This window comes from Vanacampus margaritifer, chromosome 11 (genome assembly GCF_051991255.1).
Source record: "Vanacampus margaritifer isolate UIUO_Vmar chromosome 11, RoL_Vmar_1.0, whole genome shotgun sequence".
NCBI lineage: Eukaryota > Metazoa > Chordata > Actinopteri > Syngnathiformes > Syngnathidae > Vanacampus > Vanacampus margaritifer.
In genome coordinates this window covers 6,826,690-6,839,255 of record NC_135442.1, presented here as the reverse complement: position 1 = coordinate 6,839,255, position 12,566 = coordinate 6,826,690, and the positions used below count along the sequence as shown (strand labels likewise).

The following is a 12,566-nucleotide window of genomic DNA, read 5'->3' as shown; positions in this document are numbered from 1 at the left end:
CAAATAAGAGGCCAAGCGTGCTTGCTTCAAGCTGTTTGTCATTCCCAGTTGAAGTTCACTTTAAAAACCGGCACAGACAACAGTAAGACTTTGAAACATAAACAGCTAAATGCATTACCAATCCATATACTTTAGTATGATAAAATGTGAAATATATCAATTTATTATGTGATACAGAACTTTTTTTTTGTGGCGGAAACGCACCTGAGCTGCCTATTGAGAACATTTTGTTAATTCTAACAACATCTATAAAACGCTACTCGGTGACAATATCAGTTTGCAAACACTTTGCTGTTCCGTCTTCATTACTTCTCTCTCGGGACTCATTTCAAAGGATTGAGCACTTACATGTTTTATTATACAGTGGTTCATTTACTTTTATACTTGTGTGGAATTCTGAAATATTAGTTGAAATATATCCTTTTTATGTTTATTGATGTTAAATTGTAGAACATTTAAAATGATTTATGCCAATGTGTGAAGGGTTGTTGTGTTTAAAAGAGCCATTTTAGCTTAATAATGTCATTAGGAGAAAAAAATTATTAACTCTTTGACTGCCAGACGTTTTCAGAAAAGGGATGCCGTTGGTGCCAGCCGATTTAAGCATTTTGACTGATCTTTTGACTGATCTTTCAAGGTCCACAGAAAATTATGTGTTTGGACTATGGAAACACACATACTACCAAATGAAAGATTGGACTCTCATCTTTCATCGGAAAAAAAAGTTTGTTTCTACCTTATTCCGTTTTTGAGTAATCAACAATAGAAAATGGTTATTTTCACCCCCGTTTTGAAACAAACGTCTTTTAACGTCTTTGGCACTCCTCCATAGGATTTTACTAAACGTTATTTAACGTTTTTGGCAGTCAAAGAGTTAAAATTGGAAATCAGATTTTGGGGACGGGGGGGAGGCGGTCAGGGGTTTTATTTTAAGGCCGTGAAATGTCACAGAATGGTGTTCAACTTTGGAGCTTCCACTGTATCGTCATCACTACTTGAGGTTGATTAAAGATCATGTTCAACTTTTTTTTTCTGATATCAATAGGAAATTGTTCTTAGTAGAATTTTCAGAAAAACTAATCATATCTTCTCTTTTCTTCATCTCTTTCCTTGTAAAAATGAGCCCAAAAGACACATTTTCTGCTGTTGATGCAGATGAGATGTTGTGTGATGTTTCCAGGACTTATGTTTGCAGCCAGCCTCACTGCCAACATCCACTATAGTCCATCCTGCATCCCTCCAAGTTCCCAATGTACTCCTAGCAACCTCAGAGGCTAATGTTGTTATACAGCAAGCGCTCCACTCGCCAACATCTAGCTCTGTTATTACCCAAGTCCCGTCCACTAGTAGGCCGATAGTGTAAGTAACTCAGAATGTCCGTTTTGAGAAAGAACAACATTTCTTCAAATCTTCATTTCATTTGATTTGATTTCTTTTTTTTATTTTTGGTGCAATTTTGTCTTAGTGGGGCATGTGCTTGTTCTGTCTTTAATTTTAAAGTGCAGTTTGCAGAATCTTCATTTTGGCTGTAGTAGTTGTTTGTTTTTTTCGGAATGAAAAATTCCAATTCTCAGTGTGTGCTGTCAATGATTTCATTTTTAAACAACCGTGTAAAGAAAGTGGTTATATTTGTGTTAAGTAATCTTCAAATGCAGGTTGTATATAGTTAATGTAGTGGAAATCTATGCTGCGTGTCCATGTGATTTGTTTGTCAGATAGCAATGAAAAGGTGAAATTTGACTTGCTTACCAGAATCAACATTGTTGTCATTTGATTTCACAGCAAAACACAAAGCCACATTGCTTGAGCTTGATGGGTGTTTCTTCATTCTCATCAGTTGTTGCTTGAATGTGACAATGTTTTTATCTTGCCATCAATGTCACATTTTTTTTCTCTCTCTCTTTTACCTAACCATGATGTCTTTTGTTTCCTGCTGCAGGCCAGTGTCTGGCACCTTCCCCGTGCTCTTACAGCTGCCGAATGGCCAGACCATGCCAGTCGCCATTCCAGCGGCCATTACCAGTTCCAGTGTACATATTCCCACAATCCCAGTGAGTGCTGTGCTGCTCAGATTTCCCAAGTACTGACTCTAGTGTTGCAAAAAAAAAAAACAACTGGAAATGATCACACATCAAACAATACAGCTTTTGTCCAAAGGGGGCGCCATAATCAACGACTGGAAATGATCACACATCAAACAATACAGCTTTTGTCCAAAGGGGGCGCCATAATCAACGAAAACCAAATGCTCATTTGTGCTACTTTAAATTAAACGGAGTTGGGCCTGAATTACTTGGTTGTAAAGATAAAGTGACTACCTGACTTAACTTTATGGATACAGTTAATTTATGCCAATCCCAGTAAAAATTTAACTGTGAATTTGCATAGCTAGCTAACGGTGACAAAATACTCCCACCTCCCGACATGCTTGCAAAAACATTCAACTTACTTCTTAATTGTGATTGGTCAGTGAGGGAGACGAGGGTCACATTTCGATTCCGCTTGCCAAGCGCTCCTCAAGTGATGCTCAGACAACACTTAGTGATTGATTAATGCCACATTTTGTCCTTGCTCGTCTCCCGTTCTCTTGGACAGCGGGGACTGTTTACGACATTGGCACCGCAGATTTGGCAGTCAATTTGGATCTGGGGAGAGCGAGCGAGGAAAGTAATGGACTTTGTATGGCCGTGACGAATACGCGGGAATTGGCTGAAGCACAACAGGAACCCGACCAGCACAATTTGTCATTTGTCCTTGTTCAAGTCAAATCAACGTTCTTGATTTCTGGCAGAGCGTTTTGGATTAGCACTAATGTGTTTTGCAATCCCATTAGAAGTGCGGCTCGTGCTAGGGTTATGAATCGTGCGCGACAAGATAGAGATAAAATAAAATGTTGTCTTGACTTATGAATTTTAGTTTGTTCTGTGAGCAAGCTCGATTTACTCGTATATTACACCAGTTTGAAATTAATTGAATGTTGAGTTGAAGAAAGACATCACTGAAATTATGGATAATAACTAATTGTTGTTTTTGTTTAAAAAAAATACATTAGAAGAGGACTTGAAAAAAATAACTGCATATTAAATAGCAGTTTTAAGGAAAGAAAAAAAATCGCAATTCGATTTTTTTTTTTTTTTTAACGTTAAGCTCTACCTCCGACCTAGCAACATCTCATCAGCATCTCTGAGAGGAGTCCTGCTCGTGGACCTCCAACTTGGCTCTCTCATCGCCTCTTCAGCTTCCCTGCCCATATGCTCTCGCACAGCCAGGCAGAGGTTCATTAGCGAGCGCACACATACACAGCATCTCCATGTGGCGCCGCCTCCACAAAATAACTGGCTATCCGACATAATGAGGCTGAGATATGAGGGAACTCTGCCTTGTGTGTGTGTGTGTGTGTTGTGGGGGGAGCAGGAGTCCGCCTTCAACTGGGGAAGACTAATTCTGTGCTGGTGTGTCTCTTCTCTGTGTGTCTGCTGTCAGCTTGTCAGACCTGTCACCGTAGTGCCTAACGTCCCCGGCATCCCCGGACCCCCCTCGCCACAAGCGCAGCCCGCCCAGTCAGAGGCAAATCTGGTATTTATCATCGTTATTTTTGTACATCAAATATTTATAGTACTTGAATATAACATTCCATACATAGCAGTACCAGCTAAGTGAGATTAAGGTATCTCATTACCTTTATAAAGTAGTAATGTTATCAATGATGTTTGAGGATTTTACATGTTGACAAGCTACACAAATGATAAAAAAAAAAAATCTTACTTTTGCTGTCTATTTTTTTTTACTAAGAAGCGTGAATGTACCCACACTGTTCATAAGCTGACCAAATTTCGAATTTTGGAAATGGGAAATTGTCACGAGGACTATAAGGCATTTTGTTAAGATATATTTATTCAAATAATTGCTATTTTTGTTTTTTTGCGGGGATCAGTTCAATGTCCAAAATTATTTGTGTACTTTCTCAATACTTCCATACTCAAATGTCCTAAAAGTACAAAATGGTAGATGAACGTGCAAGGAACTTGAACAGTTACCAGGGTCTTCTTGAAATGTGGGAAAATAGCATTTCTTGAATTAGGAAAAAAAAAAAAAAAAAAAACTGTTAAGTGGAAGAAGAAAAAAATCCAATGTAATTTCCCAATAGAAGACTCAACTAATACATTTCACTTTTAGTTTGGCCAGATCTGATTTTTTTTTTTTAGCTCAACTGAGTTTAGTCCAGGTCATGTTTGTAAATGAGAATTAGTTTTTAAACATTTTACGTGGTTAAATAAAAATAAATGTAAAATACTGTAATATCCTGTTTGCATTTTAAGGCTTTTAAATAAGATTGGAAATCCTGTTTTACTGTCAAGATACTGGTCAATAAATGACAATATAAATAACAGTAATCTCAAATATAAACAAATAATACAAATGTCTTTCAGTATTTTTACCCAACATTTGAAAGAATTGGAAGAAATCTACATAACGTGTTGTGAGCGAGATGCGCGGCAATGTGATAAAGCACGTATCACGAGACCCGTAAGCGATCTCAGCATGCGACACCGCTCGAAATTAACAGATAAACTGTGGACAGGAGGCGTTTTTGTTGCCAACGGAGAGATTGATCCTGACTGGGAGGAGCATGGCGAAAGGGGGGTGTTGTTCCAAATCACAGGATGTGGAGATGACAAACACGGAGATGGCATACCAGGATAAGGGCGGCGGCGCGGGGGGGGGGGGGGGGGGGCAACTACTAGCATAAGCCAGCTGGGGGGCATCCTGGCACATGCTCAGCGAGACGCATTAAGTCGGCCTCACCCTGCATGGAACCTTTTTGTTCAGCAGAATCCTACCTGACCTGTATCCCCCCCCCCCTCTCTCTCTCTCCTGGTACCTCCCACTGCACTCAGCTCATCAGCAAACACCTAATGAGCCCACGTCAAGGAAACAGACCCCTGCTCAACCTGAGGGAGGGGGCGGGCGGGAGTTTGGGTGGGGGGCGCAGCGACGGCGCTTTTACAAGGACTGATGATGCTGCAAAGACCACAATAATGATAATTAACTTGCTGAATTTAGAAGATTATACTGTTAATTAGTTGCAAAATAAAGATAAGTAATATAGTAGCAGATGGTTGAATAACACCCATGAGAGGGAGGGTTATTACACTGATGAGCTTTCCATGGCAGAGATGAAATATGAATCTGACTGGCTCCCCCCTCTTTCTCGGGGCCATTCCAAGAGAATAATATCTTGTTTCTGCCAGAAGAGCTTCTGGAAGGGTATTACGCCATAAACTCATTTGCTAGATAGATTGGGCTGGCAAAGGTACTTGTTAGAATAATGCGCTCCTCTGTTTTCTCATGTAAATGTATTGCCTCTCACTTTGTTAGTGTTTCGAAGGGCTCATTCTCTTTCACCTTGTTGGCTGCTGCTTGATGCCCGTTGCTGGTGGGCGCTGGCGTGTTGAGTTATCGTTGCTAGGAATTGTGCGCTTGTGCTGATGATTGTATTCTACCCTTAGCGAGCGTCAGAAGGTCAGTTTAAGAAGGGATCAAGCTAGGGATGCATTCATCAAATTGTTTTTTTTTTTTATATATATAATTGAGTGTAATACCAATCAAGAAATTGGATGAACATTTATTTTAAATTATTAAGCGCAATATTATGCATTTGAAGTGCTGGGGTTATTATTTTCAATTTGTGGTCACCATCCTCAGGTTCTGCTATCGTATCTGTGACTTTGCATGTGTATAGCTTTAAAAGGCGGGGCACCAGCCTGGTGAGTGACATGGGTGTCAGGGATGGGTGTAGCGTTGTCTGCATGTTGAGTGACTTATTAACAATGATGCTATTTGTTATTATTTGTACCTTTTTGTTTTGTACCTTGCAAGTGTGAAATTATTCCAAACTTTGGACATTCTCTGTCTTTTATGGATTCTTTGCTCTGGCTTGTTACCGTTACGCCGACTTGTTTCTACGCAGAGTTGTGTGCAGTAACATTAGTACATGTGGAAAAATGATCACTTTAATTGTTACTGTTCTAGATCAAGTTGATGATCTTAAATCAGTGGTTCCTAATGATGGTGCGTTGTGTGATTTTATTATTATTGTATTCCCTTCATTCTAGTCCATCCCAAAGATGTTTTATCGGGTTCAGGTTATGGCTTTTGTGCCTTTATGCACCTTCCAAAGGGTCCACTTTAAACTTTTTAAACACAAGCTTCAAAATCTCGTAAATGACTTGTTTACTTCCTTTTCAGAAACCAAAGGGCCCACTAAGCCAGCAGCTTCCACCACTAACCAACGGTGACGGCATTGAAGTCCAGAGCAGCGCCATAACGCACACTGCTGCTCCTGCGTCTCCAGCCCCCATCCCCATCCCCACCCCTACTCCGTCCACATCGACATCTCTTGGTCTGCCCTCTAACCTGACACTCGCCAGTGAAGAATCCTCCGCACATTCTCTTCAGCAGCCGGCTACCTCCACCACAGAGACACCCGTAAGTAGTGACAGACCGATTTTTTTTCAAGGCCGATACAGATAAGTAGTAGTCAATAACCGATATTTCAAGCCGATATTCATCTGCAGTAAAAGAGAAAATATTAGCGTAATTTTGTTTTTTACTAAAATTAAAAAAAAAAGGTGAAGAATTGACAGCTTTGTTTAGAAATTATAACAAAAAGTAAGCAAGTAAATAATTCCCTAAAGTTTTTCTTCTTCTGTAAATAGTTTCCCCAAATTTCAACATTATTTATTTAATACAAAAATAAATAAAAAAGTGTTGGGAGTTCCCAGTGTAAGCATCATTTTTTTTTTATTCAGTGGGAAATTTAAATAAATACATAAACGAAAAGTTCTCTATGTCTCACTGAGCAACAAATGCGTGCAAATGTAGCTAATTTGGGGTTTTCGTCAGGGTTTGTAAAAGGCTTTAAAAGATCTTCACAGAAAAAAATGGTCTGATTATGTCCGAAATGTCTGTGTGACAGGTCAAAACGGTCTGTGAACATCATACAAATTTTGATGCAAACCCTAAATTTCTACCTTTATCGGCCATCAGATTCGTAAAAAGGCCGATGATGATATTCGGCATTTTGATCTCACTCTTACTTTTCCTCCACAATTGTTATGAATTTGTTGCAGGCTTCTCCAGTGCCCCCTGCGCCAAACCCCCCAAGCACAGGGGGTCGGCGGCGCAGAGCCACGAGTGACGACCCGGATGAGAAGCGGCGCAAGTTCCTGGAGCGTAACAGGGCCGCAGCCACGCGCTGCAGACAGAAGCGGAAAGTGTGGGTGCAATCCTTGGAGAGGAAGGCCGACGACCTCAACTCAGTAAACGGACAACTTCAGGTACGCCGCCACTGACAATCGCGCGTGTGCACTCTACTGTCAACATGGCAGATTCTCCCTTCTGTCGTGATGAAGTCATTAAAGCCCATAATAAGAGACGCCGCGTGACAGCAGCGGCGCGCGTATGCGCGGGGCCTTTACATCGATAACGTTGCTGTCAATAAAGATGTTTCCTCCAGATGTCAGCCGCACACAAGCGTGTCGTCGCTTCTGTCTCGGCAGTTTAGCGAATGGCCTCGAAACTCTCAGAGGGAAGGGTGTCTTGTTTGAACCTTCGTTTCGCTGCAAGCAATTAAGAATGCAATGCTGACAAGTTCGAAGCAGTTCATGTATCGTCTCTGTTGATATGTTTGAGTCAGGGGCGTGTTCCAGACAATTAAATAAGATGTGGTGTTTATGTCGCGCCATTTTTTTTTTTTTATAGACGCTAGAAGAGGGGAAAGGACATCAAGAAGGTTGAGGTCGTTGATATTCAGGTTAAAAGCAAGTCAACGGAGGAGATGAGATTTGAAATAAAGACGTTAAGCGCAGGCATGTTTAAGATGCGTGACTTGAGTTGCCCCCCCCCAGTACAAAAAAGGAAATGACGCATGGAAAGAGAACAAAAGAACATTTTGCACAAAGACAATAATCAGCAGCGCACTTCGATATAGACACAGCCCAGCTGATCAGCAAAACTGTCTCTAATGAGACACAATTATTCTTAACTGGCTTTTTTAACGAGGTGTCAGACCCGGCGGCTCTCAGGACTCCCTGCATCGTGCAAAAGCCATTTGGCCAAACGCTTTTGGAGTCCAAAGCAAGTTAAGGTGCAGTTTTAGTCTCTGTGCAGTGTTGCATTTAAGTATAGGCTAATAATAGTTCTTGTTTAAGACCTCTTTTCCTTCTGTAAGTAACCAAACAGGAGCATGCTTCTAATACTAGTCCAGTCTTAACATTGTCGCCTTCTATCTCGTTTCATTTATAGTTGGAAAACTTTTTGGAGTTGCTTGACACGGACTAAAGTTACAACACATTTTTCACCAGCCTAAAATGAGACTAGACTAGAATAAAACCCTCATTATAAACAACAACTGTGAACATTTGTCACTGTGACACTGTCATGTGACAAACAGTGCCCCCCCCTTAAATGGATCGTTAACTCATTTACTCCCAGCCATTTTCACTGAAGCAACCTCCTTCACTCCCGGCTGTTTTGACTGATTTTGCAAGGCCCACAAAATATTCTGTTCTATTGCTATAAAAACATGGAACCTACCAAAAGAAAAATTAGAGTCTCAGGGGGGGGGAGAAAAGTATGTTTCTATCTGTTTCTGTTTTGCAGCAATTATCATTAGAATATAGCTAAGTTTCTTCATTAATCACAAATCTGTTTAGAACTGTGGGTAAATGAGCTTTTTTTCAACATGGCCCTAGTTGATCTCTTTTGCTCTGCTGCCGTTTTTGTAATAACTACCATTTCTTCAATTGTTCTCTGCATGGCTGCATCAAAGCCTTGTGTATGCTCTAGCATTTAAAAACTCATTTAAAAAAACTTATAAATACGTCTTTGGGACATTTAAAATATTTAAAATAGAACATATTAATACGTGTTTGGGAGCAAATGAGTTAATTATATGCAACTTCACAATTTAATGGCATCTTTAATCCTACTTTTATAAAAAAAAAAGAGTGATGCTCACTAAAGACTGATGTTCCAAATTCCAACAATAGTTAACAGTACACATTGTTGAAATAATACTTTCAGTAGCAGTCTTTGGGTTGCATCTCATTGCTTTGTTCAAGAAACTAATGTTGAGACCGGCGTATACTATTAATTAGGCCAGAAAAGCAGTGCAAATGCAATACTGTACGCGTGGTCCCCCCAGCTGTGTTTAAATTGGTCTTTCAATACTTTGATCCAGCCAACCCCAGCTTAGTTAAGCAGATGGAATCAAATACATCGGTGCCTTTTAAACTAATAGATTGAGCCACTTGCCGCCTCTTAAAGGGGAAAAGAAGGAGCTTAAATCTGCCTCCGGTTGTTGCACGCGCCCCAGTTGCTCTAAATCCAGTTAAAAGTCACCTTCAGCCTAATGTGTGTGGCTCTCTCTTTTTTTTTTCTTTTTTTTTTTTACGACATGCAGAAATCCTCGGCTCCGCTGGGAGCTCTAACGACGCACGAATGGAAATCTCGGATGCATCTACGAAGTTGCGCCAACAATTACAGAGCTCACCTTTTAGTACACAAACCAGGTTCTACTGCACTGGTGGAAAAAGTGCTTCGGACCTAGAAATTGTAGACTTGGGTTATTAAAATGAGCTTGTTGTACACTTAACAGATTAAAGTGTCAAGTGTGTGGAGATTTGCTTGCGATATCATAAAAAAAAAACATTAGCAATAATGGAATTACATTGGGTAGTACCTTGACTTGTGTGTTTAATCCGTTCTGTGACCAAATCACTTGTATCTCAAATCATCTTTGTGGGGGGTAATTTTATTTTTATTTTTTAAATTAAATTATAAATAAATATATAATAATAATAATAATTGATGTAAGTTATAAATAAATTATTATTATTATTATTATGGAATTACATTGGTAATACCTTGACTTGCGGGTTTAATCATCAGCTTTTTTTTTGGGGGGGGGGGGGGATAGCAGGGTCCTCGAGGTCTGGAGTCCTGCAGGTTTTAGATGTGTCCGCCCACTAGCACACCTGATTCATATAATCAGCTCATCAGCATGTCTGATAACTATCCTGATCTTTTTCTAAAAAAAAATCAACCAAGCAATTGCTCTTAACTTGAAAAACTCATCTAAGATGGGCCACTCATATGTGAAAGTACCTCTGTACTGTACCCCCCCCCCCCCCCCCATATCTTGACATGAGCATATTATATCAGTGTCCAAACACCGACACCATTTAACAGCGCTGCCGCGTGTCTCCTGTCTCCCGAATAAGAGTGAAGTCACCCTGCTGAGAAGCGAAGTGGCTCAGCTGAAGCAGCTCCTCCTGGCTCATAAAGATTGTCCCGTGACGGCCATGCAGAAGAAGTCCGGCTATCACAGTGAGTAATGCGCTATTATTCTTAGTTCCGGGGCCTCTCGCCGCCAACTCGGCGAAAATGAGCGCCGTCCAACCGCAACCGGCAACAGGAGCAGATATTGATACATGCGTGCACCCCCGCTATTTTCTCTAAACTTGGCAAAAGTTGACATACTAATAGACAGGTGTGTACTTTGAGACAAATCCTTGCTACAGTCATAGAATCCATCTAAGGGACTACAGATGGTAACTATAAGCTTCTTATATGACACCTAAATAAATATTTAGTCAGCCAAACTCAGATTTTTTTCCATAGAAACATTTGTCTCAAACACACTGATCAGAATTTTGTACAATTTAAGACAAAAGCCATTCTTCTTTTTGAGGATTCTGTGGCTTTGTTTGTATTCCCATTTGTCAGCTAGTAGAGGCTCCATTACATGTCACGTGAATTTAAGAATCATATCAAGGGGGGATTTTTATTTTTTTATTTTTTTTAATCAGACTGATTGAAGATTGACAACTCACAGACACGCCTCTTGCACCTTTAGAGGCAGTTAATGTTCTGTTTTTGTAAGTTCGTAACGTGCTGGATAAACCAGTAATTGCAGACACTCAAACCGAACAAATCCAACTCGTATAGTTCCAAATTTCTAATCTTTTTAGGCGTTTATTGCTATGAACAAAAATTGGTGCCTCATATCCTAAAATGACACAACTAAAATTGAGATCATAAATTATTAAACGATAGTTGTAATTCGAGAAAGAAAAATGTTTGAAGAAATCAAAGTTGTGAGATAGAGATAAAACATAATGATTTCTAAAATTACAACTTTATTAAGATGTTCCGTCCCCCCCAATACTGCTTCGTGTATGAGTGAATAGATTTATGTGACTTATTTTGATTGTTTAATTAGCAATATGAATATAATTTCTTTATAACCTGAATTCCGAGTTATAAAAAGAGTTGAGAAGAGTGAGAGTCGATGCATGTGTTCATAAAAACTCTTATTAGGTGAGGCCCAATCACTTTTCATTCTCGAGCATAGCGAAGGTAACCGGCTAGCTCTTCAAACTCAGTTGGAGTCCAGTCAGATGCTGGCATGACTGATTCACTGAAGTCCATCATTTTATTCTGGCTGATCCATGGCCGCCTCAGTCTTTACCCACAAGACCCGAACATGCCTCCTCCTTCACGGTGCTTCCGAGGCATAGTTTTGGCAAGTGGGAAAAAATTACTCAAGACGGCCATCTGCTCGCTGCAAAGCATTGACAGAGAGCAGGTAGACGCTTAATTTGAGAGCTGTGACATCACACGTTTTTTTTTTTTAGCCGATTATGCTCTCCTGAACTTGGGTCAAATGGGACATATTGAGAGGCTGAGGCCTGGAGATGATGAAACCGCTAAATGAGTGGGTCAAAGTCAGGACTTTTGCACCTTGATTTGCAATCCGCATGCTCTCAAGATTCAAAAGCGAGCTGCTATATTTCATGAGCAACATTAGCTTCCATGAAGAGGGATACAAATATTCTGCATTTAGCCTCCTGTGTGATCAAAGTAAGCACAGGGCCTGATGTTGGGATTTCTCTAGTCTAAAAGATTACCCTAGGCGATTATCCTGTAGGAGTTGGAAATGTTCAGCCCTGCAATAACAAATGTTAAACATTTTGAATATTTTTAATTGCAAATCCCAGTTTGTGCTGTTGCCGGACGCAAATAGAGAAGCAACTGTGGTTGTGTTGCATGCTTGTGTAAAGCCAGCAGCCTACCAAGGTATATGACCGGGAAGTCACAAAGAAAAAAGAAAAAAATCACATGGCCATGACAGATCCATGTGAAATTATAAAATATATAATAGTATTAAAAAAAAACAACAACAACAGAATATAAAACTTTGGGCAATTTTGAGAGTAATGCCTAATAATCAGTTAGTCTGATTTACTATGTGATTGATTGCTTTATTGAGCATATAACACATATTACAGATATTTGTAAATTTGTAAGCAATTTAAGAAAAGAGAATAATAATAAATAGAGTGTCAGACTAGCATTTCGTCGCTGTCCTGTAAAAAACACTATGTCCATTTTTGTCATTTTTCACATTTTCGAATTTATGGGATAAAACTGAATGCAGACATCCCGAAAATGTTAGCAAAAATAATAATAATAATAATAGGAATATAAGTGTTTTTCAC

General features: G+C 39.8%; 1 protein-coding gene across 6 annotated transcripts in view; it reads left to right on the top strand.

Annotated features, from left to right (window-relative positions):
• The window catches only part of atf2 (activating transcription factor 2), a 34,949-nt gene that overhangs the window by 2,160 nt on the left and 20,223 nt on the right, over positions 1-12,566 (top strand). For 5 of the 6 annotated variants that reach the window (XM_077579023.1, XM_077579024.1, XM_077579025.1 and 2 more), the window contains 6 exons: positions 1,181-1,359; positions 1,940-2,051; positions 3,484-3,576; positions 6,250-6,489; positions 7,134-7,340; positions 10,287-10,392. In XM_077579023.1, the coding sequence (XP_077435149.1) occupies positions 1,181-1,359; positions 1,940-2,051; positions 3,484-3,576; positions 6,250-6,489; positions 7,134-7,340; positions 10,287-10,392 (937 nt within the window). The remainder of the gene's footprint in view (positions 1-1,180; positions 1,360-1,939; positions 2,052-3,483; positions 3,577-6,249; positions 6,490-7,133; positions 7,341-10,286; positions 10,393-12,566) is intronic. The other variant, XM_077579026.1, reaches the window with a different exon arrangement.